General features: G+C 38.4%; 1 protein-coding gene across 1 annotated transcript; it reads right to left on the minus strand.

Moving 5' to 3' along the window:
• Positions 1-1616: 1616 nt before the first annotated feature.
• LOC146708003 (hemicentin-1-like) lies at positions 1617-14231 on the minus strand. Its single transcript, XM_085460789.1, has 7 exons — positions 14165-14231; positions 13734-14087; positions 4642-5055; positions 3380-3785; positions 3203-3321; positions 2352-2495; positions 1617-1791 (listed from the first exon to the last, which is right to left on the minus strand). The coding sequence occupies exons 1-7, from the start codon at positions 14229-14231 to the stop codon at positions 1751-1753; spliced, it is 1545 nt and encodes a 514-aa protein (XP_085316915.1). The 3' UTR covers positions 1617-1750.
• Between the last annotated feature and the right edge of the window lie 5744 nt (positions 14232-19975).

Genomic DNA, 19975 nt, shown 5'->3' on the forward strand with positions numbered 1-19975 from the left:
ATAACCCATAAGTAAAAAAAGTAAGCCACTTGGAGATGATTAAGTAATTCAAGTTTGTTAAAGTTCTCTGCTTCCTGCAAAAGACAGACTTTATTTATAGCTCTATTTAAGAACAAATCCTTTTTTGTCCTGAATTGTCTCTTCAATTTTTCCAGTTATCCAGGAATTCCATTGTGCTGAACCATCAACAATGAACACAATGTGTCCTGGCATGAAGTTTCGTCTTGGATTGCACCATTTCTGTCTTTGTTGCAGTTGTGGAAGATATTCCTTAATCCACATTTCCAGAATAAATCCAACATATATTGGACTTATTTCCATGTGCGGTGAGCATATATGTCATCTTTCTGAAAACATCCTGGTGGTAGTAATGGTGCAGTCTTAAGAAGCAACAGGTGGTTCTGGGTAAGTGCTTCAAGGTCATTTGGATTTGTAGAAGCCTTTGTGGGACGAGCATTCAAAAAGCTTCAGCTTCACATAAAGCAGTCCTGAGACCCTCTTCATCAAGACTTTGTACATTTAAGGTGGAATTGAGAATTTTTCTCACAGATCCTGTCTTTCCCATACACCTCCATGAAGGGAGCGAGCTGGGGGATGGAAAGTCCATTTAATGCCCTTTTGGAGAAGTGTACATCATATAACAGTAAGGCCAACATTTCTTGACTGCTCTGTCAAGCCACAGTTCAAACATACAGTTCCATCAGTTATTCAGGCTTTAGACAGTTCTACGTATTCCGTATCATTGTCTAAGTGACGTTAATATATATTTTGTAAAGCATTATAAAACCATAAAAAGATCATTGTATGTCTGTATGTGTTGGGAACAACAGATTTACACACATACCACATAACAACGTGGTGCTATCCCCAAAATATATAATAAACATGAGAAGTGGAAGTGAGAATAAATGCTGTTTAACTGCAAATAAATGCTGTTTAACTGCAAAGCAATACAATTACTGTATGGACAACACATGATTGTGTTATATGTACACAAACATTTCCTCAGTCAACCAAGTGAAATCAGAAGTCTTCACTTTCTAGTCTGGTGTGATTGTTTGTAAATGACTTGGCTGTAACGGTTCCCTGCCTCGTTGATCTTGGCTTGATTCAAAGATGGGTTTTTTTAAGCTCAAGACTTTATTCTTTATATACAGAGTTTAAGTGAATAAAGGTCTTATGGGTTGTCTGCTAAATCGCAGTAATACAGGGTATGTTTGGTTATACACTGTGTTTGCAATAGGTAAATACAAATAGCGCAAATAGCGAATAAGGAAGTGTTGCATTAAATTGATACAGTATAATCATCTGGTGTGTGGTGCCTCCTGCTGAGAGACAAAGAAACAGCATTAGGGCATTAGACTTTTGATATGTATTTGTCTTATACATATTTTGGTGCATGTTGGTATTCTTATCAGTATATGGTGGCCTGTAAACATGTGAGAAGTGCAATCTACAGAAAGATTTAACATCACAATCTGAATGATGTCTTAAAACCAAGTGTTAAATACAGACAGATTACTGTGATGTACATACCTGCCTACAGATTCACTTCAGGTCTGTAAACTGGAATGATTTAAAACACTGTTTAAGATTTTACTTATATAGACGTTCAGGACATACAAGCACAGACGGATATCCTGCTGTAAGTGTCTCAAACAGAAATCTTGGCCTTTTGAAAACTGGAAATGTTCAGTGTGATACTGGAGGAAGGAAGTAGAAGAGCAGTAAATCCAGTATATCCAAAGATTTACGTACCCGTACGAGGTTCAGTAGAGCACTTCTGGACCTCTGTCAAAAAGAGAAAAAAAAAGTTACAAGACAGTATTTGGTAAAAAAAAAAAAATTACTGTAGATATCTATACTTGTATTTTATCACCTGTATGAGACAGCTTATGATGCCTATTAAGAAAAATTATTGAAAAAGTAACCTGATTAAACTTGATTAAAGTTTACAGTAGCCTCATTTAATCCAATAAAATAACAAAAGGAGTGCATTTTCCCATCCTGAAAAAAAGGTGTTACAGGTTTTTCATCTTCACTTTAGCATTTGCCTGTAAGAATTTTCCTTCATGAGTAGCAACATTAACAGCTGAATAATGTGTTGATTAGTGGCATTTCTCAATGTTACAGTGGATACATCTAGCGAGCACCTTGTGGTAAGTTAAATTGTAAAGGAGTTTTTAAACAGTGGGTCTTGATTCTCAGAAAAACTAAAATATTAAATATGTTCAAACATCAACAATTCTGGATAGTTACATTTATTTTCTATATGTGATTCTTCTTAAAAAGACAGTTCATTTAAACAGGTGTAATCCATCAGATAAGAGAAACGAGGAACGCGTACTCACGTTGAGCTCTCCATCTGTAGAACAACAGCACACACAGCAATCCTACCATCAGTGAACCAGTTACCACCAGACGGACAACTATTTTGCAGATCTCTATTGGCTCTGGACCTTGTCCAACAACAGAAAAAAATAGTGAGCTAATCTCTAAAATTAGGAAACACAAGAATACATGATAATTGTTGGTCTTTTAGTTCTCCCTGTTATAATATACTAAACTACATTCAATGTCTCTTTACCTGTCAGAGGGGAATGTACAAATTGAGCATTTCCTTTATTTTGAAACAATAATCATGTAGAAGTAGAGAGTAAAGAAGAAACAAAATGGCAGGCATTACTTGCAGTATTGTGACGGATAATAGGATTGTGAGGAGAGTGCCTGGGATAGTTAATGAACGGGTGGGGGAATTTTCTATAAAACAACAAGCATTAGCCAGTCTGGTCTGGCCTTTAACACCAGACTGTTTTAAGTGTTCAATACGATGTTGGTCAGAAACATCTGTTTTATTTTTTTAGACGTAAAAAAGAGAATTGAAATACAATTTATATTTTTTTAAATGTGTAAACCCTTTACTGTTTTTCCCCCCTAGTTGTATATTGGTTTCTCTTCTTCTTACTTTTGCACCTTTGTGGTCCAGCTAGCCGATTTCACTGTGCAAGAAACTGCACAATGACAATAAAAAGCTCTAAGTCTATTAGAGTTTATTGTTCAATACAATCTGATGTGACACAAATACAAACTTATTCTACAGATGAATTCTCATATTTGATTGTATATCCCAGCAAATATCCCCTATCAGAGCCCTGGGCCATGTACTGGAGGCACTGTGGGGAGCCCCACAAGAACTCCTCACTGTAGCTACTCTTCATGAGCTCCCCATAGGTTTCTGTCATTAACTGTGGATGTCCACAGAATTCCCTCTTGGGAGCCCCAAAGGGCAAAACTGCTTTGGACCCTGTATGTGCACACTCACTTGAGATCCACATAGAATGTGTGGGTTTGCCCTGCTCACACAGCTGAACACACCTACCAGCTGTGGGCATGGGCATCTTTGCTGGGAATATGATATAAAGTATCACGTGTGGTGCATAATTTTGTGTAATAAAGTATACCTGAAGGAGGTGTTAGTCTTGGTGGTGCTGGCATTTCAAATATGATCTCATCCTCTTTTCCTCCACTGGCATTTAACACAACACAGGTATACCTCTGGAAAGTGGATCCTCTAAACAAATGGAGTCTGCCTGTGAGTTGAAACAAACCATCGTCTGACTGTGTCACCTCCATTTCAGAGCTTCCTGTCCACTCATGTTTCTCTTCATCAAACCAGTGAATTGTTCCCTGTGGGTAGCCTCCACGAGACTCACAGATCAGGGTACTGTCTGTATTTGGGACAATTTTCTCAGGGATGGAGTATACAGTCAAGATACTGTATCTGGCTGCAGAGACAAAATGGGAAGCACAATCACTGAGCTGAACATTGCACCTTGACATTAATAAAATAACATCTTTAAAAGATGTGATTATTATAATAGCTGATATGTAAAAGCTGTCAGCAGTAATTTTCTCAGGTGTAGTGTGCTGTATTTGGCTAAAGAAATAAAAACGTAATTACAAAGATTCAATTCAATTTTATTTATATAGCGCCAAATAACAACATAAGTCGCCTCAAGGCGCTTCATAGATACAGAGAAAAAAACCCAACAATCATATGACCCCCTATGAGCAAGCACTTTGGCAACAGTGGGAAGGAAAAACTCCCTTTTAACAGGAAGAAACCTCCGGCAGAACCAGGCTCAGGGAGGGGCGGCCATCTGCTGCGACCGGTTGGGGTGAGAGAAGGAAGACAGGATAAAAAACATGCTGTGGAAGAGAGACAGAGGTTAATAACAGATATGATTCAATGCAGAGAGGTCTGTTAATACATAGTGAGCGAGAAAGGTGACTGGAAAGGAAAAACTCAATGCATCATGGGAATCCCCCGGCAGCCTATGTCTATTGCAGCATAACTAAGGGAGGATTCAGGGTCACCTGGTCCAGCCCTAACTATATGCTTTAGAAAAAAGGAAAGTTTTAAGCCTAATCTTAAAAGTAGGCTTAAAACTTTCCTTTTTTCTAAAGCATGAAGACTGCACTTTGTTTTTAATTAAATAAAATAATAATAATAATAATAATAATAATAATATGTAATAGCCATAGTCCTTTATATGTGATAAAAAATGTAATTCAATTTCTTATTTAAAATCTTGATTTAATAAGTCTGTGCTAAAATGTTGTAATATATGTCAGTTTTACCTTGGACTTCAAGGTTAGTGACCATGCTGTCATCACCACTGTCTGTAATCACTATGCACTTGTAATCTCCATCATCTGCCACTGCAGTGTTGGTGATGAGCAGAGATACATTCATGTTCTTCTCGTCCCATGATGGTTCAGCAAACCTGTAGCCTCGCTTTGGCTCGTCCAATTTCCCTCTCTTAAAACCCAACACGAGATCACCTTCGTCTTCTGGAGAGGTCAGTTTTTTCCAAGCAACCATACGAATATTTGGATCAGTTACAAATTGTCCTGTTTTAACGACACACTCCAGCAGTGACTGTTGGCCATAGTGTCCTACGTTTTTAGTTTTGCATTCCACTTTTATAAAATCTGTAGAAACAGAAAGTAAAATTAGATGTGACGTTACATGAGTAGAGAGCACACTAAGTTCTCAGATTATGAATAAACTTACCATCAATCTTAACTGCACTGATGCAGAGGACAATGAAAATGAATAAAGGAGTGCCACCGGAGGCCATGATTATTTACCTGAAATGACAGTTAAAATTAACAGGCTCAGTTTGCAACTGTTTTACATCAAAGGGATCTGCTTTTTTTTTTTTCCATCCGTCCATTCGCTTATCCTTTTCAGGGTTGCGGGGGGCGCTGGAGCCTATCCCAGCTGTCATAGGGCGAGAGGCGGGGTACACCCTGGACAGGTCGCCAGTCTGTCGCAGGGCCAACACACAGGGACAGACAACCATTCACACTCACTCGCACATTCACACCTAGTGGCAATTTGGATTATCCAATTAACCTATCCCCACAAGGTGCATGTCTTTGGATGGTGGGAGGAAGCCGGAGTACCTGGAGGGAACCCACGCAAACACGGGGAGGACATGCAAACTCCACACAGAAAGACCCCGGCCTGATGGTGGAATTGAACTCAGGACCTTCTTGCTATGCGGCAACAGTGCTAACCACCGTGCCACCGTGACGTTTTTTTTTGGTTTTTTTTACAAATTAAACAACAGGGTGCAAAATGCATTTAAGTGATTCAAAGTAAAAGCTACTTTTCCTACTCTCTTATCCAAGAGAAGTGAGAGTGTGTAGCTCTACATATTGGATTTGGCAGAATTTTGTATCTAATGGTGCATCATGTCCTTCTTGATGTAATCCCCAAGTTATTTATGTGTCCTCTTGCACTCAAACCAGGGAAAATTGTGTGTAAGCATACATTTAAACAATATTGATGCTTCTGGTGAAACAGAAAAACTGTTAAATGACTCTCTAACTATGCTAGCACTCCTCTTTATGCTTGTGTCACTTCCACACTTGCTCTTTCACTAACCTCACCTCCCATCTTGCCCATCTTTTAAGCAGAATGAGCAGATGTGGATAATTTCTTTGATTAAACCTGGTCAGGTCAAACCTGTCATCATAATATGTATGGACTCAGAAACAGAAACCTAAGAGTAAGTGAAAGTTCTCATAATGTTCCCCTGCCACTGAGAGTATACCTCTATTTCTCTGGTAAACTTTTTCAAGCGGCTAGCCAAGGCTGTGAGTCTTTGCTTTGCAGTTTCCAAGGCCTCAGGTATGGACAGCTTGCTGTACTTCTTTCTGCAGCTCCCATAGCTGGCTAACCTCCCTCTGTTCTACCTTGAGTTTGACCTCTGGTCTCCTTCTCCATGGAGGGTACTGCTCCTTGTGGCTGTTCAACTTGTAACCAAGCATCTCACTGTTCACTGCTGCCATAGTGTAGATCAGCTGGGTAGTCTTGGTATTGGTCGTGGTCCATAGTGCTGCATACACATCATCTAAGGCATAGGTGTCAAACTCTGGCCTGCGGGCCAAATTTGGCCCGCAGCCTAATTACATTTGGCCCGCGAAGCCATACCAAATTACTATTAGAGCTGGCCTACTGGTATTATACAGCTAATATATATATTGTTTAGTATTAAGCTTTGCTTGTTCCATATTCAGTTTTTCAGCAAAACGTGTTTGAGTCCTTAAGAAAAGATTCATTCTTATATCTGGAGGAATAAATATATTTCAATAAATATTAACATTAGCCCGCGACTTTGTTCCAGTTTTGAATTTTGGCCCACTGTGTATTTGAGTTTGACACCCCTGATCTAAGGGTACTTCACATAGCCTTGGTAACCAGCTACGAAGTATCCAGGTTTCAAGACCTGGATACTTCGTCCTGGCTCCCCCTTGCCATAGCATTTGTGTTGTACCTTGTCGATCTCTAGCCGTTCCTTCTTCTGAATTTTGGAACGCTGAGCTACTAGTTGTTTCAACGTCAGTAGTGTGGTATCGTGTCTACAGCAGTGACAACATATACTGACTTTTTTTTAAACCACAGAACACACACACACATATATATATATATATACACACACACACACACACACACACACACACACACACACACACACAGGAAAGACAGCGAGCACGGTTTCCTGAATGATTTAATATGAAGTGATGATGTGTTTATTAGAAAGAGCCCTTAATTTATATGTGTAGATAGTTTGTGTCTGTTTAATTTGTTTTTTGGGTTGTTGTTTTTTTCAGTTTTGCAAAATTCCAAACACCACAGAGTAGTGGTCATCCCCACACTAACAGGGTAAGTGGTGTGTATATGTTTTGTTTTGTTTTTAACAAAATCTATTAAATCATTAAATCTGTGAGCTTTAACATAGCACATTCAATCTCAGAGATTAAAAAAGGTAAACGTGGAATCATGTAATAAACTACATGATTCCAGCTAAGTTGGAATCTAAAGACAAGGAACTGATGTTGTGCTGAAGTAAAGTAAGTAAAACCTTATGAGTTATTTTTTTCATGTGATTATCTCATAGAGTTGAGAACATGATGACACCTATGTTTAAATTCTGTAGAAAAGCATTTTCATAATTTTAAAGAAAATAGGTTTAGTGATAAGGATAACAGTGCCCATGCAGTTATATCCATTAGAGGGCACTATAAGTATGAACATGTCCTAAAACATGTACAAGAACATGTGCTTCACTTACTCTTACTCTTCACTTACTCTCTTAGGAATACCAAAGAGTAAGGCAAGACACAGAAAACAAGATCGTTGGCTATTTTAAGAAGGTGGTAGTGCAAGCTGGTATGAAAAAAGTTTCAGATTTACAGTGTTGTGCAAAGTTCTGAGGCAACTCATGAGTGACGTTTACACCTGACGGCATGTCCGTGTGGGTGCCGTCGGGTGCTGAAAGCAGACATCTCACATTATGAAGCAACAACTTTAGTCAGTCTCCAAAATTCACAGAACCAGAAACAAAAGACCAGAAAAATCGATTCAAGATTTCATCAATCGTTATTGCATTATTCAAACTAAAATCAATGCAATTTTTAAAACCCACCCTTACTGACTAAATATCAGGTTTTTGGAAGTACTCTGTGAGACACATACCAAACATTAAAATTATATTAATTTAAACCACAGGGTCATTATGTAAACAAGGAAATCAAACACAAAATAAACTCTTAAATATATAAATATGAAAAGTACATGTAAGAAAAGTAAATGGACATACTACCTGAATGTCTGCAGCAGTGACAACATATACTGACTTGTTTTTTTAAACCACAGAGTATATAAATACACACAGAGACAGGAAAGACAGCGAGCACAGTTTCCTGAATGATTTAAAATGAAGTGATGATGTGTTTCATCATGCAAGACAAAAGAGTTATATTACTTTTGGCTGTAACCAAATGACACAAAGTTTAGCTGTAAGCACTGTGGAAGTCAGCATAAGCCGAGAAATCCTAAAAAGAACGGAAGGAATTTTATTAGAAAGAGCCAGAAAGGGACTTATTTACCTGGACGATTGAGCACGCATCAAGAAGTGCCCATGTAGTTATATCCATTAGAGGGCACTCTAAGTATGAACATGTCCTTAAGCAAGTACAAGAACATGTACTTCACTTACTCTTAGATAAGTGAAGGAAGAGAAAACAAGACTGTTGGCTATTTTAAAAAAGTGGTAGTGCAAGCTGGTATGAAAGGAGTTTATGTCTAATCATTGTCAGAGACAAGACAGATACAATGAAATGTGTAGATGAGGAAAAAAGATGATTAAATGATTTAAATTTTTTTAAAAAAAGGAAATGACTAAAATGTGTCAAACAATATAAAAGCAAAAACACAAGAATCAGATCACCATCAATTATTTTAATTCATGTCATTCATTCACATTATGAATTACGTAGAGTGCAACATGGATAATAATAAGGCCAAAGAAGTGAGGCTATTTTAGTTAATCTTTTAATTTACATAGCTTTAAGATCAGAGTTACAGTACTGTGCTGAGTTCTGCATCAGTCTTTTTTTATATTTTGCTAAGATACATATATATGTATATGGAAATACAGTAAACAAAGCAAAAAAAAATGTTTAAACATTTCTATCGATCTTGAAAGTTATTTTTGGTATGACCACTTTTACTCTTCAACACAGCCTGAAATCTCAGTAAGAAGTAGAATTGTTAAGTGATATCAATAATGGAATCGGAATTGCTAAATTCTTATTTATTCCCATCCCTTGATATAACAGTTCAGTATGTGCATCTGGAATCTGGTGCTTCCTGCAGAGGGGGGGGCATTACAGTGAGATATTAAAAATGTATATGCCTACTATTACAAGTGTCTTACAGAGTAATAATGGAAACATTAATAAAACAAAATGTTATTTTTACACACCTGTTTCATCTTCTGATTCAGTTGTAGGAATCACACACTGATCAGTAGGGATGGGTATCGTTTAGGTTTTATCCGATACCAGTACCAAACCGGTACTTTTGAAACAGTGCCAGTGCTTAAACTGTGCTCGAACCGGTGCTTAAAGAATGGAGAGCACACACTTTGTCCAAAAACCTCTCATGTTTAGCTGTTCTTTTTGTAAAAAGATAACAATGTTAGCCTTTTCTGCAGCTATAGGGCATATATGGTATCACTCTTGGCTGGAAGCAGTGCTTAAACAATGGAGAAAAACCACAAACTTTAATCAAAAACCTCTCATGTTTAGCTGTTTCCCTCTTTTTCTTTGGTCATTTTAGCCTTTTTGGCCAGGGTGAAGGGAGCATCTGCCATCAAACAAGAAGACAGCCGCATGTAACTACAACGGTGTTTGCTAGTTCACCTTACATGCATTAATTTAATAACGTGGTTAGCCTACTCAATGTAAATTACACACAGACAACATTAAGCTAGTCACACAGAGAAGAACGGCTGCTAACTCCGGGTCCGATAACAGACACGACACACGAAGTAGATGTGCTCGGTGTGAGGTCTCGCAGCAAGCTATCAAATACGGCGCATTTCTCGGTTTTTAAAAAAACGCTATGCGTCGCCAGGTGTTTCATCAGATTCGAGGTGTTACCTCCTTTGCACAGTATCACCTTAAAGCACTTGTTGCAGGCTGCTGAGTTTGCATCTTTTGCTGTGGAGTACAGCCAGACTTTTGACCGCTTCGCCTTGGGCATTTTTAATCTGTAGCTCTGCTCTAAAAGAACGTACGTACCTGGGCCTGCCTACTACCCTTGGAAAGGTAAAATGATTGGCTAGAATTCAAAGTGTGTGACATCTCAGGGAAAAAAAGCACCGAAATGTGCACTGCTTTTCGGTCTGGTTACTACCGTTTATGTCAGAACCATAATGGCACCGGATACCGGTACCCATCCCTACTGATCAGCTTTAAAGATTTATAACACTATGTAAGTGTTTACCATAGGGAGATGTAAAAACCATGAAAAAACAAGTTCATGACATGCAAAGTGACTGGATACCCACTGTAAGTGTCTGAAATGGAGCCAGATGACCTTTAAGTGTTCATGATATGTGACCAAAACAAAATGTTTTCCCAAGATCAAGAAAGTGGATGTCCAGTGTGAAACTTTACTTTCTGAAAGGACAAATCAGAAGAAACAGTAAAGTTTGTTGCACAAATGGCTTGTTAGTCCATAGTGTCAATCGTTGATAATGAGCAGCATGTAAAGCTGGTGAATTTAGGGGCTAAATTCCAAACACTTATTTCAAGAAGCTCAAAAAGATTTGAGATCATAAATCTTTCACTTGTGAGTTTAGCTATATATCTCAAAGTGTTACTGAACTAGTCAAACATTTCATGATGTAAAACTGTTCTGAAAATCAAATCAAGCAAAAGACTTTAAATAATTTAAATTACTTGTAGACGGATAAACCCAAACACTGGTGTTGAGATCTGTTTGTTTTTTGTTGTTATTCTATAGATTTAGTTTTGTTTATTATTGTTGGCTTAATTTTGTTCATGCGTTTATCGTTCTGCGTTGAATAAGAGTCATTTTCTGTCTTGAGCTCATTGCAGAGGTGGCTCTCGGGTGTTGTTGTGTATAACTGTATAATTGAAACCATGCTGGTCATGGCACCAACATGAGGAGCCATGGGTGAACACGGCTGGTGGGGAAAATCACCAGGCTGAAGAAAAAAGGAGAATTTCTGCAGGTTTGCTGCAGGTTTAGCCTTTGTGGAAGCAAAAACTCATGTGTGGCAGGAGTTCAGGGAGGGAGGGTAAAGGGCTTTAAGCCTTAAAGGAGTTCTCGGAATTTGTCTGGTGACTTCAAAAGGGAAAATCAGCGCTTGGCTCAGGCCTTGTTTGGTCAGGGAGGAGAAGTGCTGAGTGGGGATATTGCCCATTGTATATGGGAACACCTTGCTTAGCCTTATGCCAAAACAACCAGATTTCAGATAAGTGATGGATGGATGGATGGATGAATTGTTAAAACATCAGTAGTTCTACATGTGGTTTTGTCTGTCAGTAGATGCAGTTCATTTAATGACATACAACGCATCAATTCATTTTAACCAAAACAAAGAACAAGTGATCTGTACTCACATTGAAATCACCTTCTATAGGAGGGTATAATGGACATACAACTGTTCTGAAATCAAGATTGACTTTGCTGTTGCTAACTTTGTATGTCATTGTTGAAATCAATAAAACAAAGTTGGAAAAAGAAAAAAAAACAGAAATCACCTTCTATAGAACAGCAGTGCAACCAACCATTCTACGATCAACAATCCAAAGCCTGTTAGGATGCCTGGGTCGTTGACCCAGGGTTTTTGAGTTTATTATATTATTTATATTTTCTAGTCTTTGGTTTCTTTGAGTTCTGTCTTATGGTTTATGTCTCTGTCTTCTTTAGTTGCTCTGTCTCCCCTATCACCTGTATCCCCTTGTCTAGTTCACGTCTCTGTGTATCCTTAGTTCCTATATCCCCGTGTTCAGTCAGTGTTTGTGTCTGCCCTGGTCCCACATCTCTGTTCCCTCTGTAGTGCCTGCATGTGAGTCTGTGTTATGTTTCCTGTTTTACTTTGAAAGTCCATGTCTGATGTTAATGTGTCTGGTTTTGCTTCCCCTTGTCTCGTTAGGCCTGATTTGTCCCAGCTGTGTTTCCCTCCTGTTACCCATTCCCTGATTGCTCCCTCTGTGTATTTAAGCCCTGTGTTTCTTAGTGTCTGCGTCGCGATCTACCGTTTATGTTGCTGTGTGTTTTGTCAATCTGCCGGTGTTAGTTTATTTTTGACCTTTTTCTAGTTATGTTATGTTTGAGTTCAGCATTAAAGCTGTTTTGGTTTAAGTTTCTCTCTGGAGTCTGCATCTTGGGTCCTATCCCTGTCCGCACACAGCCGTCACCTAACAAAGCCAACCAGAAAAGCAACTACTCTGGGTGTGTCTGTGGGTTTTAAACATTTAAAGGAAAGACACATGGACTGCTAACTCTGAAAGGAAATAAAGTGTGATTTAAGTCACTCATTAACTCACAATAATACATGAACTCAGGACACTCAACAGAAACTCACCTCAGCTGCCACCCCATGTGGGAGTGAAGGTAGGTAATGGAGCAGGGCTTGTCTCTGGCTGGATTTCTACCTCTTGGGCAAGATCCTGCAGCCCATCTGTGTCAATATGCTGGCATTCAGTTTGACTATCTTGAGATAAACCTTTTAACTCAACTTTAAAGCTATTCTACAGTTGAATTATGAATTATGGCATTTGATTGTTCAAATCCTTAACCAATACATGTCTATGCAACATGTTTCAAATTTAACTTAAAGCATGGTCTTGAATTTAACTGTGGCTGAAATTATTGAACAGTATTTCATTGTATTACTGAACATTGCGTTGTCTATTATATTGGACACAAAATCCCACTGTCTCTGAAATGTGTTATCAGTGCTGTTCTCCTGTAATGCTCGATTGTCAGAGACATTTGACGATGTCACGGTTTATTGCTGACACAGATCAAGCGCATGGAGTGGCCAGTGGAAAAATGGTTATGGAATACTGTATGTATAAGTAGAAAATATTTAAATGTTTCTTTCAACTATTTAGTAGCTCATAAACCTAAATATAAAGGCAAATAACACAACAAAATCTGATCGTAACCCTGCACTGTAACAACATACCTTGCAGAAATAACTCTGATCAGAAATATAATGCTGAAATACTACATTGACACTACTAATATGAATAATATGAATACTAGCATGTAAATACCATTGAATACTAATGTGAAAACTAATATGAATACTAATACTGAAACACAGTACACACAAAGTTAACTTATAGTTCCATGCCAGCATCAGTCCGACTCTGCCGGAAAATCCAATAAACTTGCTGCAGCTCCGTTACCTACAGACTGAGCAATCAGTTGCCACGCAGGGGAACATATGACAGCCAGGGCTTTATAGCAGTGTCAATAAACTGAACATGAAACCTTAAAAAGATGTGGGTTGGACTGGTAATCTGGGATACCCACTGGTGGACTGACGGGTCAATATCATTTGCCAGTAATCATACAGGCTTAAAGCCTGTTTGAAGAGGCACTCTGCACTGGTGGAGAATATGTGCAGATATTTAAATGGACTAAAAAATACCAGGACATGTCCCAGCCCAGACCTGGTGATAGCGATAGTAGCTGACATGTAATAAGTTGTCACCAATCAAACTTCATTTCATCTGAAGTTGTTAAAAGGTTTAATTTCTTGTATAAATTATTCATTTAAAAAGATAATTAGTCTGTGCTAAAACCTTGTAAAATGTTTCAGTTTTACCTTGAACTTTAAGGGTGGTGACCGCTTTGTCATCACCGCTGTCTGTGATCACCATGCAATTGTAAAGTCCTTCGTCTGCTACTGAGGTTTTGGCGATGAGCAGAGATACATTCATGTTTTTCTCGTCCCAGGATGGATCAGCAAACCTGTAGCCTGGCTTTTTCTCTAATTTCCCTTTGACAAAAGCCACTAAGGGAAGGCCGTCTTCATCTTTTGGAGAGGCCAGTTTTTTCCAACTGACCACACGTATAATTGGATCATGTACGTCTTTTGTTGTCCGGATGATACACTCTAACAGTGACTGTTGGCCGTGGAATCCCACATTTTCAGTTTTGCATTCCACATTTATAAAACCTGTAGAAAAAGACAGATGGGGTGACATGAGCAGGACACACCTTTCATGCTTGTTCTCAAATAATGAAAGAACTTACAACCACTCTTGACTGCAGTGACACAGAGGGCAGTGAAACTGAAAACAAGGATGCCACTAGAAGCCATGTTTCTTTACCTGAAATAATAGTTTAAAAAGTAACAGTTATCATATGGTGATAAGTTCACATTTGTTTTGATGTACAGCGATCTGCCCCTATGAATCAAACTGAAGGGTGAAAAATTACTTTTGATGTTTTGTGTCCTGGGATTTGGAGAGATGGAGATAAATCTATTATAGTTAATTAATACTATCTTTTGAAGACTAGTAAAGGTCTAACAAATGCAAGTGCATAAACACACACACACACACACACACACACACACACACACACACACACAGGTTAGTGTGAGGTTAGTGTGAATGCACCACCAGCCATTTTCACACCTTGAAACCATGAAATGTGCAAAATGAGTTTGTCTTTCATGAAAGAGAAAGACTGTTTGAACAGAGGGTGTAAATATATAATAAGATAGACATCTGTCCATCAGAAAGATGTCACTGATTAAATATCAGGTTATGGAGCTACTATGTGAGACACATGTCAAACATTAAAATGACATTAATTTAAACCACAGGGCCAGTATGTGAACAAGGAAATCAAACAAAGAGGCACGCTTTAAAAAATCCCTGTTGGCTGGTCTTGTGAGGATTACAAGTACACTACATTTAAAAAGTACATGTAAGAAAAGTAAATGGACATACTACCAGAGAGATATCGTAGCTGCAGCAGTGCCAACATATACTGGCTCTTTTTTCAAACCACAGAGTATATATACACAGAGACAGGAAAGACAGCGAGCACGACTTCCTGTATGGTTTGTGTAATGGAAATGTCTTTTTGTTTTATAATATTGGTTACTTGTTTTGTAATATCTCTTTTGGGTCATTTAAAGGGTACACATGTGGAAGAGCATTGAATTTTAACTTTATTGCACACACAGCTACGCCTCTGAGAAAGCGGGTGACACCCCGTGTGGGGGAATCCCACAGGTTGTGAAGCCTCTTGATCATGTATATGAGGATGGGAGAAGAGGCAAGGAGCAGTCTCTAGATGACCCTGTAAGAGGAGACAGGGGACTGTAAAATCTCCCCTGTTTCTATAGAGGGTCAAAGGTGTAAAAAACAGGGGGCGCCAGTGAGCACCGAATAGAGTAGACGTGTTTCTGTGGAGCTCTTTATACTCTCTTTACATCTTGGACTTTTATTGCTTTATACTTCACTACTCCCAGTTTTACTGAAGAATACTTATGCCAAAATGTTTGTGCCTCTATTCTAAGCTCATGAAAAAAAACAACAACATTTGCAATGGGATGGCTGTAGCTCAGGAGGCATGGTGCTCGAGTAGAAAAGCACTATGTAAGAGTTAGTCTGTTTACCAACTACATTACTGCTAGATTGACCCCCGATAATCAAAGTCTTCAATATTTTTTAGCTTGAAGATAAGTATGACAAAGTCATTTAAATGTTTGATTCTGATATTCCCTCATGACAGTGAAGAGTCATCTATAAAAGATGCATTGAAACCATAGTTCTGTGTAAAGGTCTTGGTAGCAGTTGTTTAACTCGCTCTGTAGTCTGTTGGTATGAAACACAAGCAAGACGATGAACAAAATGGATTGTGACAAACATTTAGATGATTGGCTTTTAGTTGCTTTCTGAGTTTTGTGTTTGCTTTTTCCTCTGTCAGCTCGGCTCTATGGAGATCCAAGTCATCTTCTTCAGGCAAGAAACTCAACTGACTGGTTCGGTGGATTAACAGCTTGAACGCTAAGGACATCGCCACCCGAATCTTTGAAGAGTTAACATTGTCATATCCGTGGATCATCATGTGTGAACTTAAGCTCTGAAATACTTTATCACATGTTCTGTCTTAATAAGAAAACCAACAGAATACATTCACTGACAATCATTCTTCTTAACATGCGAATATATGAGTATTTTAGTATACTTGTCAGTGATTTCAGATAATGTGTTTGTTATCAAAAAGGTCCCAAGCTATTATCTAAAACATGTGGTTATCAGCATATATTTACCATCCTCTTCATAAGGAACACCTGCACAGTGTAATTAAATTCAATAAGAACCTTGACACGAATTCTGCTTTTACATGATCTCTGCATTTCCTTTTTGCCATGTAGGTTAATAATTTGGAGTAAATATTAAGAGCATTTTTCAGTGCAAATACTCTACTGCCCTCACAATAACCTCAGCAGCCAATATAAAATGTTACCTATTGGACAGTGCTAGCGAAAAAGTAAATGGTACCAGTAGAAATTGTGGCAGAGGCTTTGTATGAGATTGCATAAGTTGGATACATGTGAATGAATATAACATCTTTGTTATGGCTTCATTTTCTCTTTAAAATTGATGCTGTAATGTCTTATAAATGTCCTAACTGTCCCTCCATCCTGTCCACCTGTCCTGTCTCAGTGGTTTGGTGAAAGCCAAGCTTGTCAGTCTGTTGTATGCGCTGCTGTTGGGGTGCTTATCTTTGGAGTGTCGGCCGCTGGGGCTTATGGTAAATACTCACCTGGATACTCACCTGTGTTTAAATCAGCCACACAGAGATGCAGGGATGTCTGGATGCAAAGAGGAACTAGTTATTTTATCTCTTGAAATATAAACTGTCATGGTCCTAGGTCTTTTAACCCAGTGTTTTGAGTTTCTTGTGTTTTTTGTCATTTTGTATTATGTTAGTTTACTGTGTTATTCTAGGGTTGATTCTGTAGTCCCTTGGTTATTCTGTTTAGCTTTTGTTTATTAGATTCCCTTTTGTGTCTTTGCTCTCTGTGTTTCCCTGTGGGCGTCTGTATTTATTTAATTGTGTGAGTTCTTGTGCCGTGTTTCTCCTTGTGTTTTATTACGTCATGTTTATCTATGTTCCCCAGCTCGTCATGTCCTCTCTCTCCCTCGTGCTCCTCCGTGTTCTCTCTCCCCCTCCAGTCAGCATCTCCGTGTACTTCCCGTATAACTATGATATTCTCCCATCAGTCACATGGCGTTTGCTCTTCCCCTTTCTCGTTATGACTATTTATATCAGCTGTGTTCCCCGTGTGCTCACATGTCCCTCGTTATCTTTCTGTGTATTTATGTCAGGGTCTCCCTCAGTTTGGTATCACGCCCTCCCTCATGGCTGTGTGTCTCTCTCTATGCTTCCACAAGTGTATTATTAGTAGAACTTTCCCAGTTTAGTTTTGTATCGCCTTTCATCCAGCAAATAAAGCTCAGATGTTTTGAGTTCATGTTCTGCCTCAGTGACTCTGCTTTTGTGTCCCATTCCTGCTTGCACACAGCAGATCATGACACAAAGTGAGTGGAGTTAAATAAAATAATTTTGCCTTCAGATTTTTTTTTCCAGGAATATGGCACTGCTCTTGGGAATATCAAAACTACAAAGAAAACTCTGCTGCCATCGCTACAATTGGCTTGACCACAATTTTCCAGAGTTATCTGGAAGTCCAAGAGACATTCTGTCAGTGCCATTATAATGCTATATAGTTCCAATCTTTGCTTGCTTTCTCAGTCTCGTCTTCTTAATGTACTCAGAGGTTGAGAGAGAGAGAGAGAGAGCTGTGTGTGCATTAATAAGCTAATTGGGTCAAATGCTGGATATAAAAGTAAATAATATAGATCTGGAAATGATATATCTACACTAGAAAATAAAGCTCCCTTCTTTATGCACAGCAGCTATACTGTGGTATTTTACAAATAGGAGTAAAGAGGAAATGAGATTTAGGAAATGGAAATAAACAAGAACCTTCACAGACAAATAAACAAGGACAATATTGGCACATATTGTGTGTACTGAAATCTCTGCATCTAAAACTAAATGCAATAAAACGATTGTTGGCATGTAGGAATTGCATGTCATGTTTACAACATCTCTTGATTAATGACATTGTAAAACAGAAGTAGTTACATAGATTAATAATACACATGATGAAATATTTAATAGCATAATAGCAGTTTTCACAGTTCCAAAACTGTTGGTTTTTAAACAACAATTAACTTTAAGGTCCTCCAGCTTGTAGAGATGTTGCATCCAAATAATCCGTTCCTGCATGACTACATTAGGTAATGCATCATCCCATCCAATCTTTCTTCGACATAGTTTTTGCAGAATCTTCTTAGCAATCAAATTACTGGTGCCAATAGGGGGTCATAATCAGAGCTGACCGCAGAGAGGATCCCAGAGAGAGGATCCCATGAGAGAAAGAAGATCCCATGTCAATGTCAAAGGTCAATCTTCCAAAGTGATTCTGAACTTTGGGCTCAACACACCATTGCACACCCAAAACTCTTTCCCTTGGAAGCCCATCACTGTTACGGGCAGGCATCAAGTCTAGACCCTTTATTTCGTTTGCTCTGTTAGTTCAGGTATTACAGCCAACACATTACGACTGTTACTTATCCACTTGTTGAGTAGAAAGCCAGCTTTCAAGCATATTGCACAGAATTCATGATAGGGAGCTATTGCATCCTCTTCTGTGGCAGCTGAGATAATCGTCGACGTAAAAGTTGTTCAAGATGGTATCCACAGCTTGAAGGTAAAACTGTAGTTTATGATCTTCAGCACATTTCCTTAGTGCAAAATGTGAGTTTTGCACTAAGATAAAAGATGATGTTGCTCCAAACACATGTACTGTCGTTCTATATTCAACCATTGTTTAAGTGAAGTCTCCAGCGGGCCACCAAAGGAACCTTAACACATCTTAATCCTCCTCTGGCACTTTAACCTGGTGAAACATTTAAACGTTTAATTGATTTAATGTCTGCTGCAATGACAATAGGTTCTCTATGGAATCTTGTTAGAACTCTGATCAATGTGCTGGTCAAGTCAAGACCTTCTAAAAGCTGGCTATTTAGTGACACTCCTCTGCTTCACAGTCAAACACCACTCTAATTTTTTGTGGATGCAGAACACCATGATGTGACAAATATCATTTCCTGCCATCATTGCGTTCCAAGTTTCTGTCTGAGACTTTTTCTCCATAATAATAATAATAATAATAATAATAATAATAATGGATTGGATTTATATAACGCTTTTCAAGGCACCCAAAGCGCTTTACAATACCACTATTCATTCACTCTCACATTCATAACCTTTACAGATTATATCTGACATGAAGCTTTTCTTCAGATTCTGAAGGCATTGTTCAGCAACACTTCTATTATCTGGCATGCAGACTTTTAAATCTTTAAATGGAAATCCAATGTAATACTGAACATTAAGTAGCTTGGCAGTACTGGAAACTTTAATCAAAAACTGCTGGTCTTCCTTAGAAAGTTCCTTTTCATCTCTGGCACACTCTGGAAATCAGTTTTAAACTGCTGATTCCACAGATTGTCAAGTTTCACCACAGATAGAGGCACAGAGCAAAGAAACAAGCTTGTAGACCACAATTTGACCTCTAAGAGCAGCAGTAACAATGAGCAACTTGTTTAGCTTAGTAAAAAGTAAACAGCTGGTCACTTAGGTGAATGTAAAAAAAAAAAAAACTGGAACAGGATATCATCACAAGTTTAAGCTCTAAGATAATTTTGAACAGTACCATATCACAATTATTCTGCATGCTGGCTAAAGACGTATGCTCCAATCATAAGAACTGAACAGGAATGCAGTGCTTTTTCAGATACCAGCTGCAAGAAGTATTTAAAACAGATGTGGAAACTTAAACCAGAGTAGAAACTGGTGGCCCTAGTTTTAAACTTAGTTATTAACTTTGAACAAGCATGTGAGCTTTACATTACAAAGGGTCCCCACACCTTCAATTACGCTTAAAATAAATTATATGGCACAATATAC

This window comes from Copadichromis virginalis, linkage group LG6 (genome assembly GCF_057382275.1).
Source record: "Copadichromis virginalis isolate Kocher_CV1m ecotype Utaka linkage group LG6, C_Virginalis_male_GT1.1, whole genome shotgun sequence".
Lineage (NCBI taxonomy): Eukaryota > Metazoa > Chordata > Actinopteri > Cichliformes > Cichlidae > Copadichromis > Copadichromis virginalis.

Coding starts and splice junctions, on each gene's coding strand:
- LOC146708003 (XM_085460789.1), bottom strand. CDS start 14,231: ATGGCTTCTAGTGGCATCCTTGTTTTCAGTTTCACTGCCCTCTGTGTC. Junction 5,056..13,733: donor CACCACCCTTAAAGTTCAAG/GTAAAACTGAAA, acceptor TCATAATCTGAG/AACTTAGTGTGCTCTCTACT. Junction 2,496..3,202: donor GCTCATGAAGAGTAGCTACA/GTGAGGAGTTCT, acceptor TCCTAATTTTAG/AGATTAGCTCACTATTTTTT.